Source organism: Hippocampus bargibanti, linkage group LG11, assembly GCF_051943395.1.
Source record: "Hippocampus bargibanti isolate YZ-2025 linkage group LG11, ASM5194339v1, whole genome shotgun sequence".
NCBI classification, from domain to species: domain Eukaryota; kingdom Metazoa; phylum Chordata; class Actinopteri; order Syngnathiformes; family Syngnathidae; genus Hippocampus; species Hippocampus bargibanti.
This window is the reverse complement of record NC_142744.1, coordinates 7675221-7693056: the sequence shown is the minus strand read 5'-3', so window position 1 is coordinate 7693056 and position 17836 is coordinate 7675221. Positions and strand designations below refer to the sequence as shown.

The following is a 17836-nucleotide window of genomic DNA, read 5'->3' as shown; positions in this document are numbered from 1 at the left end:
TTTCTAATGGACGAAGAGAGTCTAAGGTTTCTTAAGCTGCATTGAATGTTTATGTTGTCCTAAAACTCAATATTTTGTGGGTCCTGGAATTCGAGTGACGATGACAAAAACTAGAGCGGACACATTTTTATAATAATACATTTAATTTCAAAGTGCCTTAAAATCACCCAAGGACACTTTATATATAAAAGAACATCAAATACCAGAACAATAAAACCATAAATAAAATGATAAATAATACTATAATAATAATAAAATAATAACTAATAAAATGTTTGCACGTCTGGCAGTGAATGAGTTAATTTGTATCTCCTGGAGGAGCTATGGCTAAATGTCTGAGAGAAGGAAGTCGAGGCTTCCCTACAAAAGCTGCTGGACCCATGACCTGACCCCGGGGAATGGAAGTCAAAGAGTGGATAGATAAACAGATTGCAGCGCTGATTATTTACTTTTAGGTACGGTAAGGTGGTGTTTCAGGTGTACATACGTCGCTTAAAGGGCCGAGAAAGACTTCATCACCCTCCCAAGATCAAAGAACACATTTCACAGGAGAGACGTAATACTCACCTGTGGTCACCACGAGACACCTACCCAACCCTCTACCCCCATGCATCTATGCCTGCAGGGTGGGTCCTTCTCTTTGAAGTACTCTCAACCCCCCTTCCCTTAAAGCCACCAACAATGGACCCTCATTAAAGTGCTCAACCTCTTTCCCTTTTAGGTATGTTTGGCTCACCAGTGCTTGAAGTACTTTGAGAATCAAAGAAGCACACGTTCGGTTAGCATGACTTCCCCCAGCGTCAACACACCCAGACACACATTTTAAGAAATAAAACTTATCTTGCCTTAATAAAATCATAAAATACGTAATATTAACTGATATAGAATTTTAAATTGTCATTATTTTCTATTGACTAATGTTTTTTCCGATAAAATTAAATGTAAATTAAAATAAAACGTGAAGTATATTTCATATCATATGAACTCATTCACTGCCATTTCCTAAATTTATTCGGGAATTGAAAATATGATGTAGAGCGCCATTCCTGAATTTATTCGGGTTTTGGTTTTTCCTGCTTGAGTGCCGATAAAGCACTGTGGTCAGACGTCTGGCAATGTTTTTCCCTTCCATGAGGGGGCATCATTTGCCTTTTGTTCATGTTTGCACTTTTTTTACAGCTTCAGCTGTTGTTAAAGCGCTATATAGATCATATGTATTGTATTTTGTACATCCAGCCCCATTTAAAGCACAGATAACTCCAGACTCACTTAACTTAGGAATTAACTCTTGTTTTCTGATTAAAAAAAGAGAATGTGAGTGTCAGGGCAATTCACTATACGAACACATTCTTAAAGTTGTCACTCTAAATGTCTACACTTTTGTAGACTTGGTTTGATTGTAAGCGCCCACTTGTAGATAGTTTGTAGCTGATTGGCTCTTTTGAACAATATCACCAGTAGCTGATAGGCTTGTTCCTTCCCAAAAGATTAAATAATCGAATTCCAGGACCCACAGAATATTGAGCTTTTTACATAAACATTCAATGCAGCGTAAGAAACCTCATTGTTAGGGCATTTATTAATAAAGCAGGAATCAAAAGTTAAAACAAAAAAAGCTTAATATTCTGTGGGTCCTGGAATTCAAGTGACAATGACAAAAACCCTGGCACTGGAATGGACACATTGAATGAGTTAAAAGACCTGTAACCTCGTGTCAATCAAAAATAGGTGCGCGAACCTGCATTCACATCTATTAGCTCTGTGACTAATTGCACCACTGAGATAACTGCCCAACTGTGCCACCTTCCTTCCCCTCACCACACACACCTCAACAATCCTCAATGACAGACCAACACACACACAAAAAGCGGAATATTTACAAAATAGAAAAGGGAATGAAGCCATGAGCTCCAATCTCAAGTGACAGCTCACACTGACCGCTCGCTATTGTTAGCACGGGAGGCTCTGGGCTCACGGCAGTGTGTGACAGCAAAGAAAAAGCCAGTAAGAATCAGCCTTGAGTGCTTTTGTCACAACAATGGCATGAAAAAAAAGTGGAGGGGGGGCTGGAAATGCGCTGCCTGATTGCAGTAATGGCGGTCGTGGTGGTGCTAATGGGGGCAGAGGGGGTGCTATTGTTTTGGTAGAGATAACAGTCGTCAGGGCTAGCATTTTGAAAAGGAAGGGCCCCCGCCCCTCCAGACCACATCAGTCACCCGCCCCCAACATCCAGAATCTCATTTCCCGTTGCCATGATGAGCCCATATTGCACCCACAGTTTTAGGAAAATACTCAAATCATAACAAATAGCAACCATGTGACACACTGGCATAGAAATTGAGAATTGCGGCACTAGGACTAGCAAAGGTGAATTTGGATCAGCCGAACTACCTTTACGAAATATTTTGATAAGGGATAGGATGTATTATTCTTGCACATTGACTACAATAAATAATACGGTGCAGCTCAGCCTCTTGCTAGCGGTTAACATGGCTAACGGGCCGCTTTTACAACTGCATCAAACAATAGCGCCACACATAATAAATGTTGCTTGTTCCTATCGAATAACATTTTACACTGTTCAAAATTCTCAAAAGATCAACAACTGGTATGCCACTTTGCTAAAAAAAACATTCGAAGATCTTGTATTGCGGTAAATACATGATTGATGATTTTAGCTTTAGTTTGGCATTACATTTGATTAAATTAATCAGGGCCTCCAACATCTAAGTGACCTGCGGAAGATATTGCTATTCCCGAGGAACACAAACGCACACCTGGTTCGTGTTTTTCGATGATCTCCTTCTGCTCGACCGTCATTTTCTATTGTGTCCTCTACGGCTGAACACTAGCCTGTAGTGGGGTCTTTTCTGTCCCATAATACCAAAGTACTCCACTCGATAACAAACAACGGGGTGACGAATACTAGTCCACCAGCCACCGTGATCTCCTTCTGCTCGATCGTAATTTTCTTTAATGTCCTCTTCGGCTTAACACTAGCCTGTGGTGGGGTCTTTTTCGGTCCCATAATAGCAAAAGTACTCCACCCGATAAAAAAAAAAAAAAAACTTTGTATGTCAAGATTATATTCGTGCGAATTTAATATTCGTAAGGCGAGAAGTTCATGAGCTAAAGTGTTCGTCAGCTGAGGTATCACTGTATAAAACACACAACATTATAAGGCGCAACAGTTTTCCAAGACTCAAGTTTGAGAAGACTTTTTGAATACCAAATTACTGTATTTTCTAGTGTATAGGGCACACCAGAGTATAAAGCGCACCCCCAATGAATGGTCTATTTTCAAACTTTTTACATATATAAGGCGCACGGGACTATAAGGCGCACCTTCAATGAATGAAAAAGGTTTGCTAAATATAATGTAAAAATTTTTCAGCGTTTTCCAAATATATGGCACACACATAACACACTTCTTCTACGGGGGGAAATAGAGTCGTGGCTGCTGGCAGTAGTTGTAGTGACCAGTTATGGCTCAATATTACTTCACATATAAGGTGCACCTGCATATAAGGCGCTTTTGAAAAAAAAATCAAGGGTTTTGGGTGTGCCTTATTTACCCGAAAATTCGGTATCTGGTCTACATTTTGACATGGGGGGTCTCCAGCATAGGGTTGGGGGAAGACCTACCCCTAATCCACAAGCTTCAGGTGGCCTGACATAGGTTACAACCCCCCACTCTTACCCCCAAACCCCCTGCACCCTCTCTCAAATTGATAACAACCAGCAATCAGCGAGCCTGTCAGGACTCGTGATGAGCTTCAGTTTGAACACGCCTCAGCGGCGCCTTGGAAGAAACGGCTGTGAGAGCTATCTGCCAAAGAGGTTTGCCCGAAACCTTCCTTGAGAATTCAGATACGGTGATGCATGTTGACTCAGTCCACCTGACAGATGCCGCGCTTCCGAGCGTACATTCCGACAGAATAACGTCATCTAAATGGCATTTTATGACAAATGGTGGATCTGCTACAAAAAATGTTTACATTGCTGGGGTGCGTGAAATGTGATATGCGGAGAGGGAGAGTGGATTTGGGTTTTTTTCCGAATTCCATCAGCAAACACGACTTACTCCACGGCCAACGCTGGCAGTTGTTCTGCATGCCTTGTTTGGAGGCCGAGCTGGTAAGTAGGGGGGGTATCACAGCCGTCGCACAGACAGTAAACAGCAGGCGCTCCATAAACAGCTACCTGCCTTTGAGTGGAGGCATGGAGGTGGGGGGGGGGGGGGGGGGTCGCACGGCACTGTGTGAAGTCCAGTCTCTTCGTACAGCACCAAAACAAAACATCTTCCAGTTTCAATCAGTTGATGAGTTGAAGATCCCATTTTTTTAATGTCTTTTTAAGACCAGTACTAAAGGGAAAAATACTGTCTAGCTAGCTATTAGCTATATAACTAGGAAACTACTTCTTCTTTTCCTTTCGGCTTTTCCCTTCAAGGGGTCGCCACAGCGAATCAGTCACCTTCATCTTCAGAAGTATGATACGCATGTTTGTTTTGGCCCAGCTTTTACGTCAGATGCCCTTCCTGACACAACCCTCTGTATTTATCCGGGCTTGGGACCGGTACAATAAGACTTATGTCTCTTTGTGGCTACAGAACAAGCAACTCGCTCAGTAAAAGGTTCCCGAACACAAAATGGTCATCGGCACAGCACACAACACACAATCAAAAAAGCAAAATTATACTCACCACACCACCACACTCAGTATATATAAAGAATGCTGACATGAAATGTTAAACAAAATACGTTAACTGTTGCCAATCAAATGGTGAATATATAACTAGGACACTAAATACATACAAATCTCAAGATCGCACTGATGTAGAATACTGAAAAGCTGAGACTGCTTTATTCATCTTTTAATGCATTTCCATTCGCCCTTTTCACACAACCCCTGTTTTTTCCTGCGTCTGTGGACCGTGTCAAAGGTCGCAACACAGTATTTCCCATTTTCAGAGGCCATATCAAAGGGTGAAGGGCGGCAACCTGACAGGGAATATTGGAAAGCCGGGACTTGAAATTTCTGTATTCACCTTTCATACTGTCGCTGTCTTTTTTTCTTGAGTTGATGTTAGGTCTGTTAGGTTTGTTTAACATTCGAAAAATTAAGCAGGAATCAAAAGTAAGAGCAAAAAGATTATTTAATCTTTGGGACGGAACAAAATGGCCGAGCTGTTTGGGAGAGCTTTTGTAAAGACCGGCTTGATGTAGTCATTGACCGGATGTATAATAAAAACGGAGGTCTGAGAAAATAAAACGATGTTTACAATGTGTTTGTATAGTGAATTGCCATAACAAGGTCAAACGGCGGTGATACGATGTTAAAGGAGGGCACAAAAATGCTAACATTCTTTCCTACTGGACCCTCCGCACACTGCCCACAACCTTATCCAGCGACTCCCCTCAGGCAGGCGCACCAAATCCAGCAGACATTTAAACAGCTTCTTCCCCCGTCTCAATTAACTCTCTAAACAGTAACCGAAATATAACCGTATAGTGCCTCTTTGCTATTTTTTGTAATGATGATACTAGTGCAGCGTGTTCTACCAAAGACAAACTCCTTGTGTGTTCTACATACTTGACCAATAAAAATGATTCTGATTCTGAGTCTTTATTGGCCAAGTATGTAGAACATACATTCATGCTTATTTGTCATGTCTTTTATATGATGATACTAGTGCAGCGTGTTCTACATACTTGGCAATAAGGGTGATTCTGATCCTGAAATGCCAATGGAATATTCACAGCCTACCAAAAAATGTTGACCCAATACAGATTTTACAGAACAACACAAAGGGGATTGTCAGAAAGCTTTCGAAAATGCAATCATAGACATATTTGACATATGCCACCTAATACTGATGTAGTCTATTAGGAGCTTTGCGACTTTGTATAAGTGCAGGAAGTCTCCTTATGCAGTCTCCTTAAAGTAGGGCAACTATGAGAACGTGTCCCGGAGATGACTTTTGCAACAACAACAAGGTGACGCACAAAGCTGGAAGAAAAATAAAAGGGGCGAGGTTGTAAATTTCTGGGCTCTCCATCACCGCGAACAATCTACTACATAAACACTCCCCTAACCCACTTAGCCTATAACCATAAATAACCAACCCAGGAAACACAGCGCAAACCAAGAACTTGCACAAAAAACATCCTTCACGTGGCATCATGGGAAGGGGGCAAGTTATAGCCCTCCCGCCCTCGCCCGACAAATCCTTTTCTTTTCTTTCTCCCGGCCCATTAAGCCATTATGTCGTTAGGACGGCTTTCGATTGAAGGCGCCACCCGCAAGCCGCCACTTGAGCTGGCACACTTGGGCGGGCATTGAGGATTTACGGTCAATGAACAGGGACTGGTTTTTTAAATCTTATCCCAGTTTGTTGACTTGAAATGTGGATTTCACCCATCACCGTTTTTTCTTGATGTATTACGGCACAAATACGGACACAGCCCTCGAACATAAAATTGTCAAATGTTATGAGATGAGATAACCTTTATTTGTCTCACATTGGAGAAATTCCTATTTGCATTGGATTGGATTTACCTTTATTAATGTGGCAGTGGAGAAAGGAACATTTCACAGCAGCAAAGTGAATGGAAGATGAAAGGAATGGGAGAAGTAGAAAAACAAAATAAACAAAAAAACTGCTCGAAAGGCAGCCACTCTCGCGGCGACATCTTGAAGTCAAAAGAACAAAAAATAAATAAATAATATGACAACACAAAGTACTGTACCTTCAATTTCTGTACCGTCTTTGTTACATGAAGCTGTTATAGATGAAAGAGGTGAGGATCAAAGCGTCAATTTCACCAGTGGATCGTCATGGTGGAATGTGCACGTCTGCTACAAGCTACATGCTGGAAGCAAACACGAAGCTGTAGCATCCATTGACGAAAATAGTTTGTCTAACATCTCCTGTCCCACATAAATCCGCTTCGATTCCAAGCTGTGACAGTTCCACATATGCATCACAGCAGCAAAGTTACGAAAGGAAGAGAAAAAGAAAAAGAAAAAGAATAAGTAGAACAACAAAATTTAGGAGCTGCTGTAGAGACAGCCACTCTTGCGGCACCATTTTGAAGTCAAAACAACAACAAAATAAATAAATAAATAAATATTATGACATCCCAAAATGGCAGCCGGCTTGAAATAGGCCGCAGTGACACGACAAAGCAAAGTGGCATCGCGGATACCAACAATGCAGTTTAACTGGACTAAAATTCAATCTTATCAGCATGTCGCGATGACACGGCAAACACTTTTCTTTGTGGGACGCCCACAAGTGCGGTATTTTGCGCCACGGCAAAATATTTTCAAATGTAGTCACGTAGACGGAAAGGCGATGAAAAGAAGGATGCCTGACGTTCCTAAAGAAAGATGAGTTTGCCGAGGGTCCCCTGAAGGCAATGTCCGGTAAAACCGGCCACTGAGGCCTTCAGTGGGCCTTCTGAGCAAAAATTTATCTAGCTGGCAATGTATTCCGAGAATGGGGGGGCTTTTTCCACGTTGGCGTGGTTCAAAGCTACCCGCGCGCTGCTCTATTGAAGGCATTGCGCGGCCACAAGTGAACATTTGTTCTAAAGGAATGCAGAGTATGCGGGAGACTGGGGGATAGGGGGAGCGTGGGGGCTTGGGGGTGGGGGGGGCTCAGTCCGGTACGTCGTCGACAGCTTCTTTTCTCTTTTTTCACCATCTCATTCCCCCGATTAAAAGATTTAGCTGAAGCAGAACAGGACACGTGGACATAGATTGACGGGCGGATGCTAACAATACGACAACAAGTGCATTTGTAGCGAATTCAGAAATAAACATTAACTGCAAGCGGCTGGAATCAAAACTAAAATCAAAAGCGGAACCACAACTGGAATGAGAACACGAGATATATCACAACAAATTGTGATTTTCAAATAAAATAATATTCTAAACCACAGTTAAAGTCAAAAACAGAAAGGGTAGCTAGCGTAACTAGTAAGTACCAGGACCACAACAATGACAATTTGGTAGCTAGCGTAACTAGTAAGTACCAGGACCACAACAATGACAATTTGTTGAAGAAACCGAAAAACACAAGAATCAAACTGGAGCGAGATGCAGAACGAAAACTGAATTAGAATGAGACCTGGTACCAGACTAGTCGCAAAAGTACAACAGCTACCAGGACCAGAAGCCCAAGTAGAACCAAAACTGCAACTGCAACTTGAATGAGTAGTACTACATCCAGAACAAGGTCTAATTCCAGCACCAAAAGCACAAATACCACATTTAGAAGTAGTAGCTGAACCTGAACTAAATCACAACCAAGATCAAAACTGGAACCAGATGGAGAACAGCAACTACTCTCTGTACTGCAATCGGGCCCTGGATTTTAGGGTTGGGGTTACGATCATTCGTCAACAGGAGAACCAGACCCAAAAACAACAAGTGTAACTAGCAGGAGAAGGAAAACCAGAATGACCATGGAACCACCTAAAGTCACCATCAGACCATAAAACTACAATCAAAATCAAAGTCGGAACTAGTCTTGGGAAAGAAAGGATGAACTGGTGTGCTAAGCGACAGACATCGAACAGGCAGTCCAACAGTCAGTGAAGGCACAACAATCTATGGTTTGAAAAAAGACAGAAGAAATGTACAGACCGCACCATGGGATGCAAACCACTGCCCAGCTGATTCCAAAGGAATCAGAACACCGAGTCAGATTTTTTGCAAAGGGAGGCCCACGCAAATCTTTTGGAAAAAGCATTTCCTAACTGACATCAGAAAAAACGTTTTCTAGCATCTAAAATACCCAAAACACGCAGGCTGATATTTTTAGTCATATGCAAAACACCAATGAAAATGCGTTAGTGTCCCAAAACTACTTCAAAATAACCTCGGAGATGCAGAGTTTCAGCAGGTCCCGCCCCCTTGTTCGTGACGTCGCGCCAGGACGTCTTGCCTTGTTCGAGAATCAAAACAATGGCTTCAGATTCGGAGAAGATGCTTTCTTGTTCCTCATCCAGTTATGAATATGATTCAAATAGTTCTGAAGAGGAAAGCATAAATGTTTGCAATCGATTAAAGAAGTTATTCCGTGTCATTTTGAGGTATCTGGACTGGACATAGAAAAATGCACAAGATGGCGCCCAAGCTCTGTTGGAAATGGGCTGATTTGTCTGCTGGGAATTTGTGTCAACTAATATCAAATAGTAGTCTTGGTGCAACACACAACAATTCACCATCGCGTTATTTATGTGTTTTCCTTATAATTTCGCCATCAACACGAAGTTTTCAGACCAAACAAAGTACCCAAAATGCTTTGTGTGTCGCTTTCTCAGTCAGGGGCGTTCCTGGCGTGACGTCACGTCAGGAATCGTCACCAACTCGAAAACAAGACTTCCTGAATAATCAGAGCAAGTCTTAAAACGTAAAATGTAGCTATATGCAGTGGAATCTTTGTAAAATACGCTCAGTAGAAGTGATTTGAAGTGATTTTACAAATTATGGACACAACTTGCCCAGAGGCGTCGGTTGTCCTTTAAATGTCCAACAAAGTCTGCGTGGCTTTTTCTGGGGATTACAGTCAGGGTTCACCCAATGGGTCATAAGAGCCTCACCTTCTTGTCCAGGCCTCTTCAGACCCGACTCAGCGGTGTGGGTGTGTGCACGCCAATACCTTTCACCCATGCGCTGCTAAGCTAAAACCTCAAACAGCCTCTACTAAGGTGCTAAATTCCCAGGCTAACTGGTTCCCGCCGTTCTGGTTCACGCTGCTGTTGGCGTAGCAATGACATGCCGGTCAGTAAAGGGAGGGCGTCACCCTATTGGGAATTTATAAACATGAAAGAGATCGGCCCAATGCTCAAATTTGGGGGCAGGGGTGCACAAGTCCTGTCCTTCAAGTCTACCTACACAGCATGTTTGACATGTGTTGGAGGAGGGGAACATGTAAAACGGGACGGGTAGGTGATCCGAGGATCAAATACAAGCATTGTTGGCCTAAGATGATATTTTTTTTTGTTAATACTTAATTTTAAAATATTGTATATACCGTATTTTCCGCTGAAGATGGCGCACTCAAAAGCCTTCATTTTCTTCAAAATAAGACCACTGCGCCTTATACGCACGTGCACTTTATATGTCAAGTAATATTGAGCAACAGGTGTCTCAACTACTGTCAGCAGCCACCGACTCACTTTTCATTTGTATAAGTCGTGCGAAACGCCAGCCTCTACTGTAGCGCCTTATTTGGAAAACTTTTATATGTATTTATACATTGTATTTGGAACTTTTGTCATTCATTGAAGGTGCGCATTATAGTCCGGTGCGCCTTATACGTGGCAAAATACAGCATTCATGAGGGGGACGTCTTATACTCCGGTGCACCTTATACACCAGAAAATACAGTATAAAATGTTTTTACAGTGTTTTTACAGTATTATTCTACTTCTTAGGATGATTACTATTATTACACTGACTACACTACAACTACTATGAATAAAATAATATCAATAATAATAATAATGCTACTATTGCTATTAACAATTATTATTAGTATTATAATAATACTGCTACTATTACTACTACAACTAGTAACTTGTATTATTAGCATTGTCAGTATAATAATAATAAAATAATAATGATAATAATGATAATATCATAATAATAATAATAATAATAATAATAATAATAATAATAATAATAATAATAATAATAGCAACAGTAGTAGCAACAATAGTAGAAACAATAATAATCATTATTATTATTGTTGTTACAATTACTATTATTATTATAATAATATACTCCTAAAATTACTACTAATAATAATTCTTATGATTAGCAGTAGTATATATAGTTTGTAGTAGTATGTATAATGATTATTATTAGTAGTAGTGCAATAATAATACTGCTACTATTACGACTACTACTACCAATAATACAGTAAAGTCTCGTTATATCGATATTCTCGGGAGTCGGAAAAAATATCGATATAACCGGACTATCGATATATCCGATCTTGCGGCATGTAAATTTTCTCCTTGCGTTCATAGAAATAGTATCGTAATAAACAGTACTATCGATATAACGAGACTTTACTGTAATAATAATAATAATAATATTTATTATTATTATTATTATTAGCATTAGTAGTATTAGTACTAATAATAATAAGTATAATAATAATTATCATCATAAGTTGAATAATATTATTATTATTATTATTATTATTATTATTATTATTATTATTATTAGCGTTATTATTATTATTAGCATTATTATTAACATTAACATTAACATTAACATTAAAATTAATATTAATGTTAAATTGATATTAATATTAATATTAATATTGGTACTACTACTACTAATAATAATAATAATAATAATAATAATAATAATAATAATAATAATGGTCATCTCTTCACTTCTGCCACTCACCCCCCATTGTTTTCTTCATTTATCGTTAAAGCGTTGTATAAATTAATATGTATTGTATTTTACACATCAACATTATCATTTTGCATTCCGATATTATGACTTGTTTTTCAGTTTCAGTTTCACATCCCGTGACAAGTAAGCTTTTGATCCACCTGAAACACACCGAGGGATTAAAGTTGGTTGGACGACAAACACGGCATAATGCTATTAGTATTATGATTTGAGTTTTTATTGATGCGTTACAAAGTCAAAAGAGGACGCTCATAAATCCATTTGTTACCTTCATTTCACACAAAAGGCACACATACATGCATATGCATGCGAGATAGAGCGGCCTCCTCCAAGCACAGGAATGGTTAAACAAATCACTCCCACTGCCAGAAGCACTGTTGGGAGCCTGGTGTGCGCGCGCGTGTGTGTGTGTGTGTGTGTGTGTGTGTGTGTGTGTGTGTGTGTGTGTGTGTGTGTGTGTGTGTGTGTGTGTGTGTGTGTGTGTGTGTGTGTGTGTGTGTGTGTGTGTGTAGTAGTCGTGCATTCAAGATCGAACTACAGCCAAGTCATATTGTAGCAAAATAATGCAAAACATCTTCCAGGTGGGACAAAATATTGATATGCTAACGGAGCATTTTTTTTCCCCGCTGACAATAATGATTTTGATATTGACAATATTGATCCGTTCTAACAAACGGTAGAATAATTTCCTACACAGGCTATGCAATGTATCTCTGTTTTCACCATACAGTACATTAGCAATGCTGAGGCTGCAAATATAGTCAGCTTTGAAACTGATAGTGAGGCATTGTTTCTGATTATGATCCAGGATCAATAAGTGAAAAATATGAATTTGTTTTGAGTGGCGAGAGGAAAAAAACACGATGATAAAACATTCATGTTTTAACTTGCGATGAGAAGGAGCTGTCGTAGAATTGTCGCGCCTTGGAATTGAAGCGGATTTATGTCGGACAGGAGATCTCTTTTTGTCAATGGATGCTACAGCTTCGGTGTTTGCTTTGAAAACTTAGCTTTTAGCTGACGTGCACATTCGGCCATGACGTCTCTGATCCACTGGTGAAAATGAGGTTTCCATCCTCTCCTCTGTCATCTAGAACTGCTCTGTCATAAAGCGTTTGTCTTGTACTCAAACATCATAGAGTACATGGGGAAATTGCACAAATGTTCGTGTTTTTATGTTCCTGTTGTGTTTGTTATGTTGCTTTATGTTGACTATTACGTGAAGTGCTTTGTTACAGCTGCAGCTATTGTGGAAGCACCCCCCGTCATGGCGCCCCCTGTGCGGCTGCTTCTATAGCAGCTCCTAACCATTTTTTAATCCCTTTGCGTTCTCCTATTTTGTTTATTTATTCGATTTCTATGATGCGTAGAATACTTTGGTTTAATCTTTTCGCCCCTTTCAATTTTGCTGCTGTAGATTACAAATTTTTCCATTGTGGGACTGTTAAAGGCTTTCTGGTTTTGATGATACAGCATTGATACGAAAGCGCCATAAATGCGACGGTGTTGATTTGAGAGTGGAACGTTATATCAATTTTGTCATTGCTTCCAATACAATAAATCTGATACAAAAGAGTGAGAAGCCCGCCAATATTAACCAAGTTTCTTCTTTTTTTCCCCTCTTATGGGATTTTTGACTTTTTTCTTGTCCTCTCGGGAGTTTAGACCAGTAGATGCCATTCATATTTTTTCAAGGGTAGGCTTGTGAGGGCCCGTTTTGATAAAGGGCCATCTAAACAAATTTGACCAGAATTGTCCCAGCCATAACCATGGCGACATTCACAATAACCCACGCAATTCAGATGTATTTTCCTTATATCTAATCTTTTGCAATCATCATTCACATTAGATCAACAAACGTGACGTCTAATTGTATGACTGGAATGTGTCTGTGCTGTGACGCATGTGCACAACTTGTGCTTGAATTAACCGGTTGAGTTTTATGTCTATCAGTTCAAAAACATCTTATCACCGACTTTTTTTTTGTCGTTTGTTCAGCAATAATTTCACTCATGTCAGTTCTAACGACAAAGTCAGCAACCAGACAGAAGGCTGATGTGTGGGATAGTCTCAAAATGTTTCCAAGAACACAGTACAGTTATACCTCGGTTTACGAACTCCTTGGCTTATGAACTTTTCGGTTTACGTTACATTTATGAAAATTTTACCTAAATACGAACTATTTTTCGTATTTAAAACACACACACACACACACACACACACACACACACACACACACACACGAAAGGGAGACGTCAGAGCTTGAAACAAAAAAAAACAAAAGCGAAAAAAAAACAAGTGAAATTGTGAGAAAATGGATAGAAAACAGTGAAATTTGGACTCATTTCAACTTTGATAGTTCTAAAGCAGAGTGTAGACTGGAATGTTAAAATATCCCATCAATCAGGCTCCACAAATAACCCGCACAAGTCATCAGTACACATACAGCTATCAACCTAGCTAAACAGATCACAATTGATGAACTAGATACAATTATCACAGAGAAAGTACCTCCAAGGGACCATTCCTCAAGATGGTGAAAGAAGCCTATGTTCCTCAACAAGTGTTTAATGCTGAGGAAACCGGCCACTCCATTCCATCAAGCCATCAACGACCATCACAAAGGTAAATAAAACGACTTTATTATACAGTACAGTTTATTTCTTTAATTATAATACAATAGCACATTTATTATATATAAAATAAGGTATATTTTGTGTAGTTTTAAGGCTTAGAAAATTAAAAATGTAGAAAATTATGTTTTATGGGGACCTCGGAACGGATTATTCTCATTTTAATGGTTTCCTATGGGAAAATTAATTTTTGGGATACACACTTTTCGCCTTACACACTCTGGCTGGGAAGCAATTAAGTTTGTAGGCCAAGGTATCACTGTATAGCCAATGCCTCTCCTCTCACCTGGACTTTGGAAGGCTTCCTTGAGGTGCAGCAGCACGTTAGCAAACCACCTGACGTCATTCACCAGCATCATCACATACTCCGGATCCACTCCGGGCGGGCATGAAGCAGACAACGATGGATCAGCGCCATCGCTCAACAGGTTGCGGGCGCACTGCCTGTGCCTGACATCCCAGGTCTTGGCGGAGTCAGAGTGACGTCTGGACGCCGCCGAGGCATGACCTGGCTTTACACCGCCGCCTCCGCTGCTCTGACGGAGCATTCTGGCAATGAGGTGAGCTACTCGAATAAACAGCCACCCAGGCGGTTAATGGCTTCCCCTAGAGAGACACAGGAACAAGATGATCAATATGATCTTAACACACTGATCACTTGGAATGGTTTGATATAGCAGGAACATAAATATTGATTGTGTTATGTGTCGTCAATATTGTGATGTATTGAGGGTACAGAAAGTGCTTAAGAATGAATGACTGTGTCTTTGTGTTGTCATATTATTTGTTACTTTTTTTTATTCTTTTGACATCAAGATGGCGCTGCGAGAGTGGCTGCCTTTCCAGCAGCTCCTGTGTTTTGTTTTTCTACTTCTTTCTTTCCTTTCCTCTTCCTTTCAGAAATTTGCTGCTGTGAAATTTAAATTCCTCCACTGCGAGACTAATAAAGGTAAATCCAATCCAATTGTGTTGTTCTGTTCTGTACTTCAGCAAAATTCATCTTATTAACTATATGCAATAACATAACAAGAAAATGTTTGCAATCTATCAATATTTGCATTTATTATATATTACAGATATGAGCAAACGTTATAGAAGTTGGCATGCTTTCGCGGACCACATAAAATTTGCAAATTTCCCTGTTGTGGGACTATTAAAGGTTTTCTGATTCTGATTCTGAAATAATATGCTCATGGGTTTCTTTTTTCTACTTTCATTCATTTCATCACTTTGCTGCTGTGAAATGTGAATTTCTCCACTGCGAGACTAATAAAGGCAAATCCAATTCAATCCAATAGTCCCACAATGGGGAAATTTGCATTCAGTTAGATACCAATGTTCTATTAAACGATTATCCAATTGATTCCAATCCATCCACATTTTTTCACATAGCATTCATATGCTTTCTCAAAACTCGTTTGTACTCTTTGGCATGATTCCGACTTGATCTTGGCTTCACTCACTGGTGCTTTCTACTATCTTTGTGACTGCTTTATTCCCTGTATGATAGATTTCCATGGTTTGTTACAGCTGCAGCTGTTGTTAAAGAGCTATATAAATCGGAATGTATTGTATTGTATTGCCCTCCAAAAATGTATTGTTAGGATCACATACAGTATTACGAAAATATTAGAATAATTATTTTCTTGTTGTAAGTTTAATCTTCGTGTTTTGTTAAAGCTATAGTTTTTGGTCAAATAAATGTATTATTATTATTTATAAAAATAAGTTGGGAGACCCGGACTTAAAAGCAAATGATGGAGATCTTTAATGATAAAACATGAGTAGTACTGACGCAATGTCAGGGTTGACGAAAAAGCTGTCGACTGTTATAATAAGTGTTTAAAAAATATTTGTAGTATTTGGGCGTCCGCAGTGTAATACGAGGCTTGGAATGTTGTACTGTAATTTCCTTCCGATTATCAGTCGTGAAGCATTTTATTGCAAGAAAAAAAAATACAAAAACAAATTAGGGAAAAAAAACATGCGATTTAATCACTCACCTGACCAGCACTTTTTGGGCATGGTAGCAAAGATATCCAAACAGCGTTTCAGAAAAAAAATAGTATTCCAGTTCGAAGTGTGAAGAATATAACTTTTAAAAGAGCAAAAAGTGAACAGCGAGCAAAGACACTCAACCGTACTTGTTCGCTGCACTGCAGCTCAAGCAGTTAACTCCCAAATCATTCGTCATGAGCAAGTCCCCTTGTCACGTGGGGAACTAACGGCACGTTGATTGGTCTAAAACCAACATAGAGGGCGGGGCTTAGTGACGTTAAATGGACGAGCACACGCACGGGGATTTAAAAAGCTAAATAATCAAAGGAACACAAAAAAGAATGGCTTTTTGTCGTTTTCAAACACTCATTGTTAGCCTAACGTGAGCGAAACGTCAGCGTCCGAGTTCGTCATTACGAAGTCACATTGTACTTTCTTGTGAATTATCTGATTTTGTTTCCGAGCAACACTGCAACGCCACTTGGTTTATCAAACAGAAACAACACTTTTTCACATGAATGAAACATTTACAAACATAAACAACTTAAATGAACAATTTGGGTTTAGCATGGTTAAATGTGAGCTTTAAATCCAAATTTGGGTAGTTTGTGGTTGCCCATGCTGCCATCTAGTGTGCAAAGAATTGAAGTGGATTTTAGCTTCAGGGGTGATTTAGATTTTTGTGGTTTGTTGTCTTTTGTCCAACCACAATATTCGTACACCACAAGCTAATGACTTCCGAAATAAGCGTCGGTATAAAAAACAAAATATGCCCTGAAGATAACAATACAAAAATAAAATTAAACGTAACAACAAGTTCACTAGTGTATTGTTCAATTATCAGTTTATACTACGTGTCCAAAAATATCAACATTGTGAGATGTTTTTATGATACACAATATATTGATATGTTTTGCCTTGTATGCTTCTGGGCAGTACATGAGCCATAGCATAAAGTTTTCAATTTTGTAGAAATGTGTGTTACTTTGTAAAAAAAACTACAGTGATATCGATAAAGGAGCCACATTATTGGATCACGTTGAACTGTCATCTGTTTATCTTTTATTTTTCATATACAAAAGATGTCGTCTACTCTTTTTTCTTCTTTTTCTAAGCACTTTTCAAGACGAAAGTCAAACATATCAGCACATGGAATCATCACACCAACGGGGAAAATGTCATTCATACTAGAGCGAGGGCTTTCCTTGCTTTCTCACACATCATAATAATTATCATCATGAAAAAAAACATACAGTATCTGAGCGATTGTGAACTAGAATGGGCCAAGTCCTTTTCATGTCAAGAACAAAAATGAGCAGAGAAAAGGCATATTCTTTTCTGGGAATATGTGTTGAAATTGAAGTGAGTTTCAATTTTGACAAATTGGGGTAGCCTTTGTTGCACTTTGGGGTAATCTTCTACGTTTTTTTTTTCATATTGACACGTTTTGATTTGCACCAAACCCAAAATGACAGCCAAGAATGGAGTTAGCCCACGCTTGTTCTCAGTGGCTCATTTGATGTTTTTTTGTGTGTGTCCTTTTTACAGATGACGCCAAGTTACAGAGGTACTTTGTGAGGTAAGTGGTCAGAAAAACTGGAAGCGTTTTTGTTTTGGAGTGCGGGGGGTGTCATTGTATGAAAGTACCTCGGTCAACTGGTCGGGTGGGAGCGCGGGGTCGTCGTTGCACACACAGCTGAGTGACCATCAAATGTTATTCAGATGACTATTGCTGTGTTCAATATATTGCTGGACCC

At 39.6% G+C, this 17836-nt stretch overlaps 1 protein-coding gene across 3 annotated transcripts in view; it reads right to left on the bottom strand.

Annotated features, from left to right (window-relative positions):
• Positions 1-16226, bottom strand: part of LOC148891376 (rho GTPase-activating protein 29-like) — a 69999-nt gene extending 53773 nt beyond the window's left edge. For 2 of the 3 annotated variants that reach the window (XR_016116386.1, XM_089007621.1), the window contains exons 1-2: positions 16085-16226; positions 14368-14687 (exon numbers count right to left, since the gene is read on the bottom strand). Coding sequence is in view for 1 of the 3 variants with exons in the window: in XM_089007621.1 (XP_088863747.1) it covers positions 14368-14629 (262 nt within the window). In the remaining 2 variants the exon portion in view is untranslated. Of the gene's footprint in view, positions 1-6752; positions 6923-14367; positions 14688-16084 lie in introns of those variants that run through there. The other variant, XM_089007622.1, reaches the window with a different exon arrangement.
• Positions 16227-17836: the final 1610 nt, after the last annotated feature.